Below are 21497 nucleotides of genomic sequence, written 5' to 3' on the forward strand. Positions count from 1 at the left end.
GAGCTCTTCTTTAAGAAAAGGCAGACAACTTTATCAATCTATTTACTCTGCTCGTGAAAACAAAGAAACCTGAACCATTTGCTAGATACAATTGTGCACTAAAGCCAGTGGTCATAATCCAAAATTGCTTTCTACAAAACTCAGAAGCATTTAAGATGGTTTAAGATGTCACAGATTTAACATGAAACTTCCAGAAAGTATGAAGCCATTCCATGAGGGATGCTCCTACTAACCACCACTGCTCCTATGTAAAGTGTAAGCACTGGGCAGCTCATGTTACCAATGACAGCTCCTGACCAAGTGCGTTTTCAACTCCTCCTATCCAAGCTGCACACTGGATCTAGTAAATGACAGGCGCTGCAGGGAAAATACGACTGGCCCATCAAGCTGCTCACTACTGACAAGACCCAGATGCTTATCTGGGGTCAAAAGGCTCAGAGAATCTATTGAAATCTGCACCCCTATGACTGTCTTTAATACATGGGAAAGAATGCCCATGAAATAGAACTAAGTCCTACAATAAAAGTCTAAGGGAAAATAGTAAAAGTTAAGAATACAAAAGCACACACTGGACTTGCTGAAGGCCCTTAGAGGGAAGAGCAGCCATCACTCTGCTGTGTGCATGCTCAGCTGGATCCAGCACTCCTTTGTAGGTTTCTAATGACATTTATATATTACTTCCTTTATGCTAAGCACCAAACACATACTCATCCTGCCTGGGGGGTAGCGGAGGAGTGTTATAATTACCTCCATTATCAGCTGAGGAACTGAGGGTAGGTGAGACAGCTCAGCACCTAACACAGAACTCTATGTGCTCTAATGGCATTTCCCTGGTCTTGCCTTAGCTCTCTGCCAAAAAAATAGAGATTGGACAAAATTATATAGAAATCTCAAAAGAACAACCTTCACTAACAGCCCCACTACCTTAGTAAATTCGCTCCCCGGCTAATGTGGAAGGAAGCATGCTCTGTCCGCCTGCAGTGCTCCTGTCTACAGTGGGGAAAGCAAGAGCAACAGAACAGCTCTGCTCCCTATCCGACTCCCCACTGGCTCTGCCTATTCAGGGCCAGAAAGTCAGATCATCCCGCAGGCTTCAGCTTCAATTCTGGGAGAACAGTGAGGTTTGAAAGTGCCTCAAGCAGAGTCCACAGCTCTCTGATCCTTTCAGACTCAGGCTCTGCGACTGAGTGCCACCCAGCCATGCTAGGAATGAGGTCAATTACTAGAGTACTTGCTAGACTTCCTCGCCTCCTCCCTGCCCCTGGGGTTCTGACTCTCCCCAGTACTCACTCAGAACTGTCGTTAGCCCTTTCCTCTCCACGAACCGGCCCTACAGTTAAGCTAGCCTTAGTCTTCTCTCCTATGGGTTCCTGCAGGGGAAACCAAAGAGATGACGAGATGGTGAGGGAAAAAAAGAAGGCAAAATTCAGTAGTTCTTATTTTAAGTCACTATTTTAAGAGACAGTGAGCTGGCTGGAAGGAGGGGGGATGCCTACCTACTAAACACACGGCCCTAGGATCAATCCCCAGCATCACAAAGAATAAAATAACATGCAACATATGGCCAAAATCCAAAGGAAGACACACAAGCAAGCATACATACCGTAATAGTGAAGATCTTAGATCCTAAGTGGCCTCTTCTTTCCCATCCACTAATTCCACTGTTCCTTACCACCCACTTGTCAAATGTGACAACCCTGAACACCTGCCACCTGCCTTCTACACCAACATTACCACTTCCTTAGAGCACAGCACACTGACACTTTCAGGTAACTACACCTGCCTACACCCCACTTTGCCTCACCAGTAGGGGGCTCCAATATGATGATGTGCTTTAGGATATCAAAGTAGTTGAGGTACCAGCAGGTTAAGACAGCTTTGGATACAAGCAACCCCTGAGAATAAGCATGCTAGAACTAAGTAGTCCAACCTGTACCGAACCTCCTATGATTATTGCAAGCACAGAAGCCAGATCAACTACTCCCTGTGGCTTTAGAGGAAATCCTACCAAATTATCGCTCAGTTTACACCTAAACAAACAAGACAGGTTGAAGAGAGATAGCTGAGAGGAGAATATTCGCTAACACCATACTAGGGTCACAATTTATTTGCAACCCATTCTCCTCCCCACTCCATCTCAGTCTTCAGTGTAAATACGTGTTAATTCACACACTTACACTTGTGGAAACTAACAGTGACTCCTGGTTCAGTACATGAAATGCTTCATCAGGGACAAAAGTAGCCAGGAGTCACCAGAAAAACAATATATACTATTCTTTCATCCAGATACCTTAAACTTCCATTAAGATGGTCTATTTTAATCTATTTCTGCTGTTATAACAGAGTATCTGAGACTGGGAAAGTTATGAATAGAAAATGATTTGGCTCACAGTTCTGGAAGCTAAGCAGTCGAGAACCTGGCAGTGGTATCTGCAAGAAACTTGCTGCTCCAGCCACGGCAGGCAGAAAGGTAGGAAACACAGGGCAGAGACCAGGAGGAGGAACACAGCTTTCCCAGAGCCCACTCAAACAGAACTGTGCATTCCCACAATGAACTAGTACATTCCCATAACTGTCTACCAAGTCTCACTCTCTCTACTATTAACTGCCATATCCTGCATGGGAAGGTCTCACTTTCGGTGACAGTTAATTACCCAGCTTGGTCAAGGAAACCTGTCTGGAGCCTTGAGAGAATGTAAAAAAAAAAAAAAAAAAAAAAAAAGACAAAAACAAAAAACAGAACAGACACACATAGAAAAGCTGGGATCAGGTGGGATATTCCAGATCTGATGGTGACATATCAACAACCTCGTACCACCATGGAATCTCAGTGCATTTATTTTGTACAGATCAGAAGGAGTAGTTAGCTAGTCTCAGTAGGAAGTCTTTGTAGAGATCCATCTTGTTACAGTCATCCTTAGAGAGGAGGGTGGTTGCTAGTTCTTATTTACACTGTCAATGTTCAAATTTGGACCAAAGGAAGGCTTTGCGTTCAGCTGAGCCTCACCCTGGGGAAGGGTTCATAAACTACCCAGGTCTGACATATTGCTGACAGACTAGTGCCATGTAGACTAGTGCCATGTCAACAACACACATTCACTGAGCTTCCTCTGCTTCCCAGTTAATTTTGACTGTCAATTTGATTATTCAGAATGATATAAACCTCTGCTGACGTTCCCAGAGACATTAACTGAGGAGGAAGACGCACTCTAAATGTAAGTAGTACTATCCCATGGGCTCAGATCTCCAAATGAATATAGGAGAAGGTAGGCAGATTACCAGAATTCCCCTCTCCCATCTTCCTAACTGTAGATACAATGTGACCAGCTGCCTCATATGACTGCACCCATGCTCTCTCCCACCATGATGGACTGTGACACAACCACAAGGAAAGGAACTAAACACTTTCCAGTCACATCACACTGGCAATTTAAGTCTTCTGGGACAGTGAAACTATGACATGGTCATTTCCCACTCACAGAAAATAGGAGACTCTGTCTTTCCCCACTAAACAGCTTTGTAGTACCTCACCATGAGGACAGCTGGCATACAGTAACAGTACAGCCAAACCACTCTAACTTTCCCAGTCTACAAACCAATCACAAATGCCACCCACCAGACAAGGTAATACTGTAGCTGCACTGACGTTTACCAATAAAATCATAACTATAAAATTGTACATAATCACTTGTCCTTGGGTCATTTTGGAAATGTGTTTTCAAAGCAGAAAAATACCCCAAAACATGGTTATTGACTATGGTCTGCAAAATTCCAAAGTTACAACCCAAGGTTATGGCCTTAAGAGGTGAGGTCTGTACACAACAGAACCCCCATGAATGGGATCAGCGCCCTTAGAGAAGAGTCCCAAGGGAACCAAGTTGTCCTTCCCACCAAGTAGGCTGAAAAGACAGCAAATGTCCACCAAGAACAAAGCAGCCAACAAACCCCAGAAGGAGAGTGTGCACTGTTCTTTCATCCAAGGGCCTCAAATTCTTGGTAATTGTAGTCCATTTCTGGTGCTATAACAGAACACCAGAAACTGAATACTTAGTAAAAACCAATAGTAGATCCTCATCAGATACTAAACGAATCAGCCAAGACCTCAACCTGCACTTCTCAGTCTCTAACACCACAGAAAGCAAACCTCACATCTCTTGGTCATATGTAAGCCTCCAATATAACATTTTGCTAGGGTGCCCTGAATGAACTAAGAATCAAAGCTTCTTTACTTCTATTTCTCTATTTAAGACAGAAAATATCAACACTGACATTCAGGTTAAAAAGTATAATGAAAAGGGTCTGAGCTAGCAATAGGGCATCTCTGTCTACAATGCAAATGTTTCTCTGCTTTCTGGAAAGGACTCCTGAAGTCTGACAGAGTGATGCTGGGAGACAGCAGAGGTGATAGGTACGAGTGTGTAGCCTCCCCATTGAAACATCAGGAAGGAGCCAAATGTCTTATCAGAGTTCTGCAAATCAGTCAAACGCTAATCAACCAGTAGAAGCTGGAGTCAAGGAAAAGTCAGCTGAAATTAGTAAGTGAGCTTACAGTGTTCTCACTTGTCTTGCCCACCTGGCACAGCAGTCCATGTTCCCTGACTAGAACTCTAATTCCAGGTCCCAACAGGAGTAGAACAGACCTTCTTGTCCTGTTATTCTGTAACTGCTCTAGTCTGTCACAGAAACCTGCTGCATATCTAACCCCAAACCCATCCAAACTGAAGAAAGGCTGACATTGCTCAGAATTACTCAGGTAAGCATCATAACTGAGACTTAAGATAGATCCGGGCCTCTTCTCCTTTTCCGGCTGCAACCATGGAGGCTGTTCCAGAGAAGAAAAAGAAGGTTGCTGTTGTGCCAGAAACCCTTAAGAAAAAGGGTACTTCTGTGCCAAAAACCCTCAAGAAAAAGGTTCCGGCTGTGTCAGAAACCCTTAAGAAAAAGCGAAGGAATTTCGCAGAGTTGAAGGTGAAGCGCCTGAGGAAGAAGTTTGCCCTGAAGACACTGCGGAAGGCAAGGAGGAAGCTCATCGATGAGAAGGCAAAGCACTATCACAAGAAGAACAGGCAGTTGTACCGCACTGAGATTCGGATGGCTAGGATGGCACGAAGGCTGGAAACTTCTATGTTCCTGCAGAACCAAAATTGGCGTTTGTCATCAGAATCCGGGGTACCAATGTAGTGAGCCCAAAGGTGCGCAAGGTGTTGCAGCTTCTACGTCTTCGACAGATCTTCAACGGCACCTTTGTTAAGCTCAACAAGGCCTCAATTAACATGCTGAGGATTGTGGAACCATACATTGCGTGGGGCTATCCCAACCTGAAGTCAGTAAATGAGCTCATCTACAAGCGAGGCTATGGCAAAATTAATAAAACTCGGATTGCCTTGACAGATAATTCCTTGATTGCTCAATCTCTTGGTAAATTTGGCATCATTTGCATGGAGGATCTAATTCATGAGATCTATACAGTTGGGAAACACTTCAAGGAAGCAAATAACTTCCTGTGGCCCTTCAAATTATCCTCCCCATGAGGTGGAATGAAGAAAAAGACAACTCATTTTGTAGAAGGTGGAGATGCTGGCAACAGGGAAGACCAGATAAACAGGCTTATCAGATGTATGAACTAAGGTGTTGCCCATGGATTTTTATAATCTGGTCAGTTAATAAATAGTCACAGCTTGACAAAAAAAAAAAAAAAAAGATAGATCTGGGAGACCTCAAAAGGAAGAAACAAGGTGTCCGAGGGAATCAGGGCAATCAAAAGCAGCATACATGGTGGAGAATTTCAGGGACCACACACATGCTCAAAGCAGGTACAGGCTCAGAAGCAGCAAGAAGAGACTGGGGTTTCACCTTAGGTTACATTTATACCAGACTCCAGTCTGTCTAATGTACAAAGTAGACCCATAAAGAGCCAACTAGCAAAGACAGAGAGGGATTTAGATTGTTACTTGTTCGATCTTTTTCTCCCATTTCTGATTACTTGAATGCTCAAACAAAAGAGCGATAAGCTGAAGGCTAGACTAGTCTAAAGAACAAGCTGAAAGCCACCGTAGGCACAGGACTGAGATCCTAAATAAAAAGCATTTTCAGAGTTGGAGGAACAGCTCTGTGGGACAGCACTTGCCTATCATGGTCAAGACTGTAGGTTCAATCCCTGGCACTGAAATTCTAAACAACACAATAGCAACACGACAAAGTAACCCCCAATCACATAGGACAAGGAGTATGGTCTCTACAAAAAAAAAAAAAAAAAAAAAAAAAAAAACCTTTAAAGTCAAGGGAATAGGGGGAGGAGAAGGTGATAACCCTCAAAAACCAGAACGAAAACACAAGCAAACCCTGAATAAGGGATTCAAATTTACAGAGAAGCATAATTCTCAGACATCTGGACTTTCAGCAACAAAAACAAACACCAGCAGACACAGCGTAAGGAATACAAGGCAGAGGAAGACTACGTCCACTCACGATGAACAGAAAGTACCAAAGAAGGCTCCTGGTTTTGGTATGCAAAGACTTTAAAGTGGTTTCTAAAATCCACGTGAAGTATCAGTACGCCATGGGAGGTGAAATGTAGAGCATCATCTTATCAATAAGAGTCCAGTCATCAAAGATACAATACACCAAAACCTAGAAAGAAAAGAGACTGACCAGAAGCAAGGATTACCTGCACTACAGGAAGAGTATCAAGTTCAACAAACCTCATCCCACAGGAGACACAAGAACTTCAGAAAAGACAAAGAAGGAACAAGAGCATTGTTGCACATACAAACAACTGGGCCCTGCAGCTACAGCAGACATTACCCCAAACAGCAAGGGCAGATGCTCTTGTTAAAGGTAACTGAACACAGCACAGAAAAGCACACACTGGTCCACAGAGCAGGCCTGTCAAAGCATACTCAGTGACAGTACCTCCACATTTCTCAACACAAACTCCTCATGGAAGCCATCAGGTTGTCACAGGGGTTCTGGGTACTCTCCACAACCCATGCCTGCCTCCAAACAAAATCTACTGTTGCCACAGAGGTGATGCCGAAGAGGTGGGGTTTTGTTGGTATTTGCTGTTTACTACTGCTTTTTCTTTATCACAGAAAAGTATTCACATAAATCCATTTTAAATTGTGAAACTCTTCTCTTCCTCTATGACTATCTCCAGGTGTAAGCAGAAGCAATGTCAGAAAGCACACAGACTCCAAAGAAAGACCTCATAAACACAGTCCTACACATGACTGATGGGAAATATTTACTGTATCTGTGCTGTTTCCAAAGGGGGCTGAATCCCCCAAGCAGCCCACATGCAGCTCTTTCAGACTATCAATTCCCTCAGTCATACAACATCTTGTAACAATACTGAAGTCACCAGCCTACCAACAGTTCGCATGGGAATGGTTTAACATATGCAATAAGCATCTGTGCCCTGCACAGGAAGAGCCTAAATATAAATGTGTAAGCCCAGTCACGTGTGGACTGTGGACCTTCTATACCTTTCTTCAAATTACTCTATCAGTTCCTTACCTCTGCTGCAGCCTACGACAATGAATTACAGGATTTTATTACGTTCAAAATCAAGTCTATTGCAATGATGGATTCAACTCAAAACTGCACAGACAGGGGGCTGGAGAAACAGCTCGGTGGTGAAGATCACTGGCTGCTCTTACAGAGAACCCAGTGGATTCCCAGCACCCACAAAACATCTTACAACCACCTGTTAACTCCAGTTTTGGGGGATCCACTGCCCTCTTCTGGCTTCCATGGGCACCAGGCACACAAGCAGCGTACAGACCCACAACCGGGCAAAACATTCACACATATAAAATTTTAAAATATTAAAAATCAATGTTAAAACATATTCAGATATATAATTATTTGATAGGACACATTATAAAAAAATGTGAGGAAGGGGGCTTAAACTTACCCTTTCTGCCTACGGTAGTTACCATGAGATTCTTTAGGATAAGAAAGGACTTTCTTCTTTTACTCTTACACAACTCAGTATTTTTGTCTCAATTATAAAATAAATAAATAAATAAATAAATCACATTTTAAAAAGTGCTAAGTTTTGGCAAGAGATGCTCAGCAGTTAAGAGGAGCAGAGTTCTCAGCTCCCACACGGCAGCTTATGACCATCGGTACCTCCAGCACCAGGGGATCCAACTCTGAGACATGTACATGGTACATATACATACATGCAGGCAAACATTCATACACATAGGATAAAAATACCAACTGTCAACAAGCACTATGAAAGTTAAAAAACGTTAAAACACCACTTCCAGAACAATGCACCGTCTCTTATGTAAACTCTCTGCCATGCAGCCCAATTGTTAAGCCTCTGATGAAGTAAAGTGACACCCTCCCCCAGGGATACGAGAGGAATCTCCAGCACCATGACTCTTGGGAGTTCAGTGCTCACTCTTCTCCTCCCAGATGGCGAGTGACGCTAGCACATCCACACGTGTAAGAGCCTGCACTGCACACTTCCCAAAACAGTTGTGCAGGAGCAAAGAAAGCCAAGTGTATGACCGACTAAAATCTTCCCGCAGCGGGGCGCTGCACACTCAGCACCAGAGCTGCCAGCTGCTACCTAAACACTATTTTCCAACATCTTCTGAAGGCTAGTACTTACTCAAATGGATTTTTAAGAGAAAATGAATGCAAAATATTATAATTATTAGAAGATTATTATAATTAGGTATTCTTTCTGTTCTTTGATACAGGAACAAAGTGCCTGCAACTTGCAAGGAACACAAAGTGCCTTCTTCAGTTGCTTATTAATTGTCTTGGAGGTGACACCGACCCACCGAGCAGACACCCTGACCTGAGTGTGCTTCCGATTACAGCTCTCCCCTCAAGTCTCCAGCAAGTCCATCAGGTCTTCTCATGGCCCTATTCCACGAGCGTCAGTCAGCAGAGGAGGAAGGGAAACACTGAGCCGTGAGGTACTACCTCCTTCTCAAACACTCAGAGCCACCTTGTGGGAGAACAGAGTGGTCTCACACACGCAAGGTGATGTAGACTCCTCATCTCTAAGACAAGGAGAAAGAAAATGCGTTTGTTCATAATATATACTCATTTCAAATCCGGGTGAGTACTCCAAACCCTTTTTAAAATTCTAATAATCTATTTCATTCTGGAAGTGATGCATGGTTCTTTGGCTCCATACACTACACTTCCTTCATCTACCAGACTAATGAGCCTTCTGACTTTCTTCCAAAACACATCACCCTCCTGTGTGCCAGCAAGCAGCCATGCAAATGCAAGGCCCTTCTCATGAACCATCTTTCCTTTGTGTATATAAGACAAAAGACAAGCCTGCAGCTTACCCCACTGTAATTTGTATCTAAAGCACAAAAATAGATCTCAACTTCTGACCCCTAGAACGAGATGCTCTGTTCTACCTACTCCCCATGAGTAAAATGCTTTTTACAAGGACCCCAATTCCTGCAACGAATGTTTCCTACCTCACATCGTATCACAATCTGCCAAAAGTTCTGGTATATATTTGTTGCTCTCATTATGTAATTTGCAGTTGACCCTCATGTGTGAGAAGGTCTTATTACCCACATAAGTCACAAACTGACTTCTTAAAAGAAACAAGACTTCTCATCTAGAACCCCGTGTGGGCTCATTGGTGGTATATTACATAAAGAAACTTTAATTATTAAATAGCTGATAAATAAATATAGTTATTATTTTCATGTGTCAGTGACCCAGTTTTTAAAGGCCACTTAAGAATCACAGCAAATGTAACCTATTATTAGTAGAGAATTAGTAGAGAGGGTGCTTTTAAACAGCAGTTAAAAACTCCCTTTCTGGAATGATAGGCGCCTGTTTTTTAAATATCTTTTGGACGTGACTATGAACTTCTAAAACATATTGACCTGTTTCAACAGTACATTAGGTTTAGTTTCACACTTAAGTAACACTTAAATAATCAACACCTTTGTAAGGAATTTTCAGGTAACTTTAAGCCATCCCCAAGAGTTACTAACACAAATATCAAATAGTATTCGGTATATTTTAGTACATAAAAAGTTCCAAATTCAACTATAATTTTACAAGTTTCTCTAGGTAATATATTTGCTGATCTATAATATTAGCAGACAGAAATAAAACCACTTTGAAGAGCCTGGGTCCAATTAAAGTCCCATAGAATGAAGAGAATTAAAGTGGCATTAGCTGTGGTTAAGCATCAGAACCCAACCTTTTCTAGACCAGATGAACTAAGTTTCAGAACTTGAAACACTGACAAGTCTAGGAATAGGGCCATAACTTTGTGGAAGACATTTTTACAGTAAAGTATCACTAGGGGCTGGAAAGACAACCTGGTCAGCTAAGTGCACAGCACACATGGGGACCTGAGTGCCCCAAAGACACGCGTGAAGCATGGTGGCACACACTTGCAGTTCCCCACTGGGGAACAGAGACGGGAGAATACCTGAAGCTCATTGGCAGCCTACTTGGTGAGTTCCGGAAAATAAATCAGTAAATTAGATAAATAAACAAACATGTCAAGGTAAGGGGTGAGATGTCTCAGTACATTTTAATTTAGATATATTTATGGCTCAGGCTTCAAATCAGTAAACTTAGCTCTTAGTTTAAAAATGTAATAGTTAATTATTTTCCAGACCCAACACGCATGGGCAACTATATATTTCTAAGAGGAATTACACAATGGATGATCAACAGGGCCCCCAACTTCTGAAATATTTCTTTTTAGAGAAACTTTGTTGATCCTTGAACTAAAGCAAGAACCAAAACTGAAAGGCAATGCAAAGCCTGGTATGATGGAACAGGACCATAATCGTAGCATTTGGGAGACAGAATCAGGAAAATCGTCCACAAGTCTGAAGCCAGCCTGGCCAATGCAATAAGTTCCAGGCCAGTGAGGCTGCACAACAGACCTTGTCTCAGAAAACAGTAAATAGGTGAGATGTCTACTGTTAACAGTACACAGATAACAGTGCCTGCCAAAAAGCCTGATGATCTGAGGTCAACCCCTGGATCCCATGATGGAAAGAGAAAACCAAATCCCAACAGTTGTCCTCTGACCTCTACAGGCACATCATGGTGCATGCACACCCGACATGCAGTAAGCAAAACGGACCTTTAAAACAACCACAAAAGAATAACTTCCTATAATCCTATGACCATTGCCATGATATGTATATGTACTTATTAATTTTTGACAATTTCATACAATACACATTGACCATATTCTTCCCTCTCTTATATAAACAAGTATTTGTCACAGTAAGCTGAAGAGTAGATGGTTTAAGTACAGTTATCTCTTAGCCCCATTCTACCAAAATGCAAACTCTTTTTGGCACGGTATGTTAGCTATTCTTGACCTAGTCGTGTCCACTGGGCTCATCTCCGAGCCTGGTATCTACATGGAAGTAGTATGTGTCACAAGCCAGAGGTAGAAGAAACAGGCCCACTCTCTCCTGTTTATGGCTGGATGTTCTACAGGTTGAGGGACTCAAGTGCCAGAGAGATGTCAAGGGCACCTGCAGCCAGGACCACAGCAGCAGGCCATGCACTCCTGTTACATTAGGCTGCTGGGGTTTGTCTTCGTTAGTGCAGAATTAAGAGTGATTAACATACAGGCAGATCTGCTGTCTCCCACTTAAGTAACTTCCTGATTTGGAAGTTCTACTCATCCTCCAAAAAAAAAAGTAAAGGGGAAAAAAAAAAAAAAAAAAAAAAAAAACACCATGAAAACAGATTGTTTATATTGCAGAAAGCAGTCTGTTTATTCTACCCATCAGTCTTTTCCCTGACAACTGGCTACTGTTGCTCTTTTTGTTTACTGTATGCTCAGATGAATTTTAATATAAACCCTCACTAGAACCACATAACAAATGAAGCAAGTTCCCAAAACACTCCAGGCCCCAGACACACGATTCAACAGATCACTTCTCATCCAGTGGTGAGGTCACAGAAGCAAACACTTCAGACTAAACCAGCCCCTCTTTGCTTCCTTACTATATCAAGGACCAATCAAGCATGAAGAGTAACCATTTTCATTTAACCTTGGAATGCTATACCATGTCTCCCAAGCTAGTACAGTACAGTAGAACCTTGACACTTCAATGGCTGCATCTTGACATCCCTCAATTCAAATGTCACAGTACACACTTCTGTACCACGGGTTCCTCCATGTGTAACTTCAAGGTGAGAACAGCAGCACATGGGGAAGTGGCGTTGTCTGAAGCCCATTCTTAGCATGTTCTGCAGCCATCATGTTCTTGCAAATTATGAGAAAGAAGGCAAAGAGGAAGACGACTTTCCAAAAGAATGCTGAGAATCTTATCAAATACCTTCCGATGGGGTCAGCAAGATGCCTCAGCAGATAGAGGTACTTGCTACCAAGCCTTGCAACCTGTGCTCAATCCCCAGAATTCAAAAGATGAAGGAAGAAAACTAATTCCCAACACTTATTGTCTGAGCTCTATGTGCACGCTGTAGCATGTGCATCCCTTCTCATATATCATATGAGAACATGAAAACACACACACAGTTTTAATTATTTAAAAAGGATTCTACATATGAGAATTAATGAAGACCTAGAATCACCTCGGCATACAGCCCAAAGAAAGGTCTAGGGAAAGCGGCCCTGACTATTATAAGGATCTGAGCTTCAGGATCTTAAAGCGGTCTAGTAACAAACTTAACAGTTTTAGGTAATCTGTTGCTCTTTTCTCCCACAGTCCTGATATTTGTAGTTTGTGCTTTTCCAGAATGAGAATCACCACGGTGTTCAAATAAAGACATGACTTATTTAAAAATCCAAAGAAAAGTCTGAGTCAACAGAGTAATCTTGCCACATTTGCATGTCAAATGTCTCCACAACAACACACTATAAGCACACTATAAGACCCCAGCAATTATTTCATTAATACATAGCTTTTTCATCAACCCCATACAAGGTTTAACAAACCTAACTAACTACTGTTTAAACACCGAAGTTCCATTATAAATCTACAGAGGCTGGAGAAGCACTTCAATGCTAGAGAGCTCTGACTTCTCTTGCCGAGGACCTGAGATTTAGTTCCCAGCACCACAGTGACTTGCAACCTTCCGTAACTCCAGTTCCAGCTGTCCTGGCACCCTCCTCTGGCCTCTGCACAGGAACACAGTGCACATACATAACAAAGATGTTATTTTCTGTTTATGTGTATGGGTGTTTTGTTTGCATGTTCTTTACAAGAGGTTGTAAGCCACTTGACATAGGTTCTAGAAACTGAATTCGGATACTCTGGAAAAGCAGCAAGTGCTCACAACAGCTGAGCCATCTCTCCAGTCCCTAATATTTTTCTTGGGGCAGTCCTAACCTTAGAACTAATGTACCAAAAATTTCCCAGGATGGATCCAAATATCTGACTTTGGGGTAAGCTTGATGCATTGCTCAGGGTGGCACCTGGGGCATTCCAAACAAACCAAGGAAGACCAATAAGGGGAGACAGCTTACAGAACCACAGGTATGAATGGAGGCTCAGAGAGGGTCAAGCCAGGAAGGAATCTACCCTGAAAAAGAGGTGGAGAGACTGCTGAAAATAATGTTCTCAAAACAGGCACACTGGTGGTCCTCAGCTGTGTGTCACATCTGACATCATCATCAGCTACAAGACTTGAACTCTGCCTTAATTCCAACGGGATCTAATGCATGCGACTAAAAGAACAGTGTGTCAGAGAACTACAGCTCAACTACCAAGGGGTCCCAGAGCCTTAAGAGTACCTCAAGCCCACTTCTGACTAGTCAGAAGAGCAAACTCTCAGAGGGAAACAAAGTCACTGAGGGCACCACACCAGTTGCCATGTCCTTCAACCAGGGAGAAGAACCCCAAAGGAGAGAAAAGTGGGACCAACTTTACCATTATTGAGATAGTGCCAAAACATCTCTCCACCAGTGGAGACCAGAGGCACAGGTTATATAACCCCTCTGACCCCATTCCATCTGTAAAATGGGATCAAATTTTAAATAGGATGAAACACATATAAGACAGAATTTGACGTATTTCTCATCCTAGTAATTTCTCAAGCTTTCTTCAGCTGTCACTGTCATTCTACAATCTCCGCAGTCACTTCAAGTGCTCACCCTGGATGACAACAAGTATCCCGCACCCTCCAATCCTAACCAGGAACTGGGGCAGTGCAAGGCATGCTTACCCACCTTTGTTTGTCCCTCCAAAACTAACAAAGTCTGAACTCTTTTTTTATGACAACCCCCACTGGACACTCTCTGAAGGTGGAGCCAAATGCAAAGACCAAGGTACTGAGGAAAGACTTCAGCATGGCCAACAGACATGCAAACTCAGTCATACAGTTCCAAGTACCAAAGCCTCCAAGAAAATTGTCTCACTTTCTAACACCAGCTTGCTGGGCTTAAGTCATGACTTGTCCCTGGGGAGAAGCATGTGAAAAACAGCACACACAGCTACAGCTATACCAGAAGCTACATGTTCAACAATTAGTGCCAGGAAAGCTTACACTAAATAGACCTCGATCACACTCTGATGTGCTCCAGAAGCAGGTCCACCATAACAAATCATTCCAGACACAGCTTGGACTGTGTTTTATGTCAACTTGACATTAGCCAATATCATATGAGAGCAAGGACCTCAAAGGAGAAACTGCCTCAATTGGCTATTAAGGTGGCAAGCAAGCCTTTAGAGCATTTTTCTTAATTCGATGTGGGAGGACCCAGCCAGTTATGGGTGGCGTCACCCCTGTGCTGTGGTCCTGGATGCTATAAGAAAGCAGGCTGAGGCCGGGCATGGTGGCTCACGCCTTTAATCCCAGTACTTGGAGGCAGAAACAGGAAGATCTCTCAGAGTTCAAAGCCAGCCTGGTCTACAGAGTGAGTTCCAGGACAGCAAAGGACTGTTACAGAGGAACCCTGTCTCAAAAAGGAAAGAAGGAAAATAAGGAAGAAAGAAAAAAAAGCAAGCAAGCAAGAAAACAGGCTGAGAAGTCAGTCAGCAGCACTCTTCCACAGCCTCTTCCTTTATTAGCTACTGCCCCCAGGTTCCTACCTTGGCTTCTCTTGATGGACTATGTCTCACTCAGCATCCATAGTCTTTCCTCCCCTGTTCTATCACAGCAACAGTGACCCTAACCAAGACACAGCTCACAGCAACAGTGATCCTAACCAAAGCACAGCTACTTTTCCTTGCTCCAAGCTGGGCTTGGCATGACAGAGATGTCAAGTGTGTGCCATCTTGACAGGAAAGATAACAACTACAAGGAGAAAATACATATTCTCAAATAGACACCATACTCTCTCCAAGCAGACTCCTTGAATTTTACATTTTAAAACAGAAAGAAAAAGAAAAGGGAGAGAAGCAATTATTCAATGTTTAATGGAATTGGTTTTGACAATGTATAACGTCACTGACATATTTTCTTAGAAATATGCCCCAAATCAAATGATGGATTTCCTAACCTTAACTGGATACTATGTGACACATGAAATAGCACAATTTCGGTCACGAATGTGATGTAAGAAATAACTAGAATCCCAAAGACCTGCAGTAAAGGACTGAATCAATGTGTGCTTATATATGTTGAAAGCAACCATTTGCCAAGAGGTGAAAACAAGAAAAGACTGAAAATCTTTCTCACAAGCTCTTCCATGTGAATGGTCTGAATGCAGGCAACATGCCTAGTAGGTATTAATGAGCAGGCCTTGTTCTCGGAGCATTTCAAGCAAAGTCAGTCCAAAAATAAGAAAATGAAAATCCTTCCTCAATAAATACTGCCTTTGAAATACAGCAATAGTGATGAAACTGCTTTGCTCAATTAGCCTATCTTTTAATATTGTAACTCTGTGAGTTACATAAAGATAAATTCCAATCTGAAAGTAAAAAACAAAGGCATCTTCGGTAATTTCTTTGCAGCAAAGCCTCTGGAAAGTTAATGAAGATGGGGCATGGGGGGCAAATACAGCATCCCACTTAAATTCTAAAAGCGAAATCTACACTTCCTAGTTTGTCCCAAAACATGGACTTAACTTTGCACGTCACGATTAAGTTTGGCTAAGTGGGAGGGGATTACACTGCCGATAAGAAGGACTGATGCTGGACGTTACTGGTCACAAGAGCTTACTTCAATCAATGGGATGGATCACATTAGGACTAATTCTCTAATTAGAAAATTTAGCGTGGCACCCACATCCTCACTGTCCACATTCACATGCATGAGACAAGGAGACAGTGACTTCAGCTTGTTCAAACAAATGCCCACTTACTAAATACATACTGCATACAACCCCTACTAACACATCAAGAGTGTTCTCATACTTTTTGCCTGTGTCCCTCACTGTTCATACCAGCCTCCAACAGACTGAAAACTGCTTTCTCAATACTAAACCTACTTTGATTCAACATGGAATTATTTAGGGAAACGGTTAAATTTTTCAACTTTAAGACTTGTTTTGAAAATATTCTTTGACTTCAGCTATGCTCATAACTAAACTTAATTTATCTTCCCATTTGTAATTTTTTTATCAGCAGGAAACAAATTGTCTGCAGATAAATGCAGCCGGAGTAATGGTCACTGGGGTGAACCTAGAACACTAGTCAGCAACCATGGGAAAAGCAGAAAAATGAAAGCCCACTGTCACTTCTCCTGCCTCGGCATGTCAACTCTAGGACAATGTTTTAATTCACTCCCATGCTTGCAGAGATGTTCTGCAGATTCAGAATAGAGATAAGAAGAAAACATTCAAAACAAACTTTCTTACATCTAACCAGAGCACAGCTTTATTAGCTGAAATGCTGAGGCCTAAAATCTACTTGACATAGAAGACAGTCTAGGGCAGTCTTCCTCAAAGGAAACAGACTGCAAGGATTCGTCCCTGTGTAGCCTTTACTAAAAAATTATTTCTCTTGCAAATGTTGTCACTGGCAAAGTCATTGGTTCCAGAACACACTGAAGCAGGTTTAAGTCGGAGGATACAGAGTGACTAAGGTTTCAATGGTTTCTTGGGGTAGCCAGTTAAAGTAGTCAGGCAGGCAGGAGACAGACAGCAGACAGTGAGTAGACCATGAGGTAAACAGAGACAGTCGGTGAGAACAGCACCAGTCATCAGTAAGCGGTTTAGTGAGGCAGGCATTCCATAAGCAGACAGAGATAGACAGTAAGTGGCAGACACTGAGCCAGTCAGCAGACAGTGAGAGAGTGACGTAAACAACAGCAGTCGGGCAGTTAGGTAAGCACTGAAGGTAATCGGTGAGGTAAACGATGAGGTAGACAGGGAGATACAGAGAAGGTAGTGAGCTAATGACGGAACCAGGGAAGCAACCAGTCAGTGTAGTCAGACAGAGAAGAAATCCAGTTGATGAGCTAGTGAGGTGGCCAGGTAGTGGGAAAGGTTAACAGTGAAGTAGCCAGTGAGGTGCCCAGTCAGTGGAGCAGACAATGAGGGGAGACAGTGGAGTAGCCAGTTGGTGAGGTAGCCTGTCAATGAGGGGAAGACAGTAAGATCATCAGTGAGGCAGACCATATAGGAGTCCATGAGAGTCTGATGTAAACAGGCTAGTGGGGAGGTAGCCAGGCAGTGGGTACACAGTGAGGTAGAGAGGCTGTGATAGAAACAGCCAGGCAATCAGTCAGTGAGGTAGTCGGTAATGAGGTAGAAGGTGAGCTAGCCAGTCAGTGAGGTACTCTCTGGTTATACGGTGAGGTAGGCAACTAAGGTTCCCTGGCAAGTGGTTTTGAGAGATCAACCCGACACACTAAGACTTTACAGAAGGAGGAAAAGGGCCTTGAGGCCAAGCTTGCACCTTGGATGTAAACAGAAATTACACATAGGCCTGGCCATTAAAAACAGAATAGGTAGGTGTCCAAGTGGCTCAGTGATTTTCCAGAGGTGAGAGTTAACATAAAACGCTTGCTGCCATTAGATCCCATCTCATTTTTTTTCCCTGTCACTGCGAAAAGGGCACATCTACACCGGAAAGGGAAAAAAGTCATTTTTTTTCCTTCAAGGAGGGCAGCGGTGTGGAGCAGCGGTGTTTGCAGGGGCTGCAGGAGGAGGAGGGGCGTGAAAGGAAGGAGAGCTTTAAGAGGCTGCTAGGGTTTTTCCACAGGGCCCCACACCGGCCACTGCAGAGAGAAAACGGAAGGTGGGGGGGGGGGGGTCACGGGGGAAGGAAATGTCCCTCAGGGGGAATGGGGGTAGGGGGCAAAACCAAGTGCAACGGGCTGAAGGAGGCCAGGTCTCTTCCAGGATGAGAAAGAACACCAGTTAGTTACCTTGGGACACAGCGGGGAAAGGGGCAACCAGGATGGAGGTCTGCAGAGGAGAGGAGGGAGGGTAGAGGCAGGGTCTCCTCCAAGTGCAACCCAGGGACAGAGATGGACAAACAGCGGGACCTAGGGCCTCCCCCCGGGCCAAAAGGCGTGGCCAGGCAACCAATTGACCGTCTCGAGATGCTAAGACAGCGCACGGCTACCCCGCTCAGCCTAGCCCAGACCTTCCGAGGGGCCGGCGCGCGGCCGCAGCCCCCGCCCCCAGCCCCCCACCCCGCAGTGCTCTTACCTCCACACCTGCCCCATCTGCAGCAGGTGGATGACCGACTGCCAGATCCACACGGAGAGACGGCACAGACGCTGCGCCCCCGGGGTGGCCGAGCCCCCTGCACCCGGGCCGCCGCGGGCCGCGCCGTGGCCGTAGCCGGCCCCCATCATTGGGGGTCCCCGGCTGCTGAGCCCCTCCACGGCGCCCAGCCCGCCGCCCGTGTAGTCCTGCACGAACCAGCGGAAGCTCAGGCTCTGCACCAGCAGCGACGGCACCAACACGAAGAACAGGGTCAGCCCGAAGCAGCCGTAGTCCCCCTTGCGGTAGTAGTCGAGGGCCAGCCACAGGTCGGTACCCACGTCCCCGAAGAACACCAGCAGTGCTAGCACGATCCACAGGCAGTCAAGCCACGGCCGCTCCACCTGCGGCGACGCGGGCTGCGGTCGGCCGGCCGAGGGCGTCGGGGGGTGGCGGCCGGCGGCCCCGGGCGGCTGCAGCGGCTGGTCCCCCCCGTCGGCGGCGGCGGCGCTGCGGCGCGGCTTCTTGCCCAGCAGCGAGCGCAGGCAGGCGGAGCGGCAGCCCCAGTAGCACGAGGAGGTGTTGCAGCAGTGGCAGATGTGCAGCGAGCTGCTCTCGCCGGGCTCGCTGCCGTCGCCGCCGCCACAGCCGCCTCCCCCGGGCTCCCCGTCCTCCTCGCCGCTGCCCACCGCCTCGTCCAGGTTGTGCAGCTGGGCGAAGCCCACCCCCACGCCACCGCCATCGGATTTCGCCGCCATCTTGACTCTCTTCCCAGCTCCGGAGGTTGGGGGGGAGGGACGGGTGGGGGGGAGAAGGCAGGGACCGGGGAGGGGGGGAACGAATGGAAAGGAAGGGGGGCGGGGAGGAAGCGGGGAGCAGACGAACGGGGGGAGTGGGCCAGGGAACCCCCTCCGCTTCCGGGCGGGCGGCGTCACTTCCGGGCGAGCCCCCCAATCGCACGGCGCCCGCAGCCTCCTGGCCCTACCCTACCGGCCAAGATGGCCGCCCTCCTGTGCCTCAGCTGCTGGGCGGGGGGCCGGGGGGTTCTCCCCGCCAGGGCTCCCCTTCCCCTCTTCCGTTGACCCCGAAACCCATCAGGTTGACCCCTCGGCGTTTCAGAATCCCGCTGGGCTGAGTGAGACGGTCCAAAGTGTTCCCTGGAGGAGGCAGTGCCAGACGTTTTGGGGTCCCCTTCCTCTGCGTCGCAGCTCTCAGCTTTGCTCTGGGAGAAACGCCCCCTAACACCCTCCCGGCTGCGGGCAGAGGGGCGGGACCTCTGAGGGAAGGGGAGGAGCTAGTGAAAAGCAGGTGATTACTTGTCACTTCCGGGAGATAGGATGACCTCATTGTGTAGACACCCCCTCCCCCCCATCAAAATGGCTGTGTCTCACCTCTGGCTGGGTATCCACCCCCCCCTTCATCGTGTTTTTTTTCTTATTTTGAGGGGCTCTAAAAAATTTACATAAGTCAATATAGAGACCACAGACTTACTGATTTTCACTTCTGTTTAGGCAACTCTCATCTCTATTGACCCCTGATTTTCCTGTCACTTGGTAACTTTCTCATCTTTTGCCATAAAGTTTCCAACTTTCCCTCAAGAAAATTCTCGGCAAAATTTAGCTAGAAATCAGCCTGGTTGCCTCTTTCCTGTTGTACAAGAACCGAATGGGCATCTTGTGACCTTGAGTGTTTTCTGCAGTCAAACATATTTCTACCTACTTTTTTTTTCGTGATTTTAAAACTCTATAAAGACCTTCATTTGAAAAAAAAAAAAAAAAAAGCTTTAAGCTGTATATATCAATTACTTGTTCAGGCCGTTTGAATGTGTGAAACTTGTCTTTGCCAGTTTTGGGAGGAGTGCTAAGGCTCTGTTAGTAAACATGGCTTTAAATGAGTGAAAATGTTATTAATGTGCTATATCATTAACATAGGTGCAGAGTATTTGAGCTTCACTGGAAAACTGTACATAGGAGGCAGCTCTGAATGGATTTGAGTTTCAATGCTCATTCAGTGGAAGACAGCAAATTACTCAGTTGTTAGGGATGAGTTGAAATGAATATTTTGAAGAGACAAAGTGAAAAAGAAAATGCTGGGGTTTTCTCATCAACCTCTGTAGTTTTGTTTTGTTTTGTTTTGTTTTAACCCTCTTCGTTTTCAGTAAATCTAATAATAGCAATAATGTTCTTTTGGGGGTTTTGTTTTGTTTTGTTTTTTGAAATGCTAACAAGACAAATAGGTAATATGTTTATAGCATTGAGGTCCTGAAGATAAAAGCTGCTTTGACATCTTATGACATTTAACCCTATGAGATCTACTTAATTTTTTAGACTGACTGGGAAAGAAGAGAATACCCTATTGTAGAACACAAGTTTTCATGAGTATAAATGCCAAAATAAAACCTATAAAGACTGAGAAGCTATTTTAAGAGTTTTACCCACACATTCCAGAAAGTAATTCTAAAATCTACTTTTTGAAAGAAACCATTTAACTGCATCTTTTACTTCTTACTATAGCTTAATCCTTTTACTTTCTATGGTAATAAAACATCACTAAAAAGTAAAAAAAAAAAAAAAAACAATTTTTGCATGCAGGTGAAAGACTGTTTCCTTGCTGGAGAGATGGCTCACTGGTTAAGAGCACTGGCTGCTCTTCCAGAGGACCTGGGTTCCCTTTGCAATGCCTACATGGCAATTCACAATTGTCTCTAACCCTAGTTTCAGGGGACCTGGCATCCTCATGCAGACATAAATGTAGGCAAAAGACCAATACGCATAAAAATAAATGAATCATTTTAAAAAGAAAAAAGGAACAAGCAGTGAAATGATACTTTAAACCATGGGTTGAATACCATTGCTCAGATATGAATTCTAGCATATAAACTAAAGTGGTAATGGGAATAAACCAGATAATCTCTTTAATCCTCAGTTGATACCTTTATATCATGAAATATACG

The 21497-nt window shown here is 44.5% G+C and overlaps 1 protein-coding gene and 1 pseudogene across 2 annotated transcripts in view; one reads left to right on the forward strand and one right to left on the reverse strand.

Moving 5' to 3' along the window:
• Positions 1 to 19302, reverse strand: part of XKR6 (XK related 6) — a gene marked incomplete at both ends in the record, with an annotated part of 192312 nt that extends 173010 nt beyond the window's left edge. The window contains one exon of the mRNA XM_080925867.1: positions 18548 to 19302. Coding sequence (XP_080781993.1) covers positions 18548 to 19302 — 755 coding nt within the window. The remainder of the gene's footprint in view (positions 1 to 18547) is intronic.
• Positions 4811 to 5627, forward strand: LOC308428448 (large ribosomal subunit protein uL30-like; annotated as a pseudogene). The gene has a single exon. The product of its transcript is annotated as a large ribosomal subunit protein uL30-like (transcript).
• Positions 19303 to 21497: the final 2195 nt, after the last annotated feature.

The sequence above is a fragment of the Micromys minutus genome, assembly GCF_963924665.1.
Source record: "Micromys minutus genome assembly, chromosome: 12".
NCBI classification, from domain to species: domain Eukaryota; kingdom Metazoa; phylum Chordata; class Mammalia; order Rodentia; family Muridae; genus Micromys; species Micromys minutus.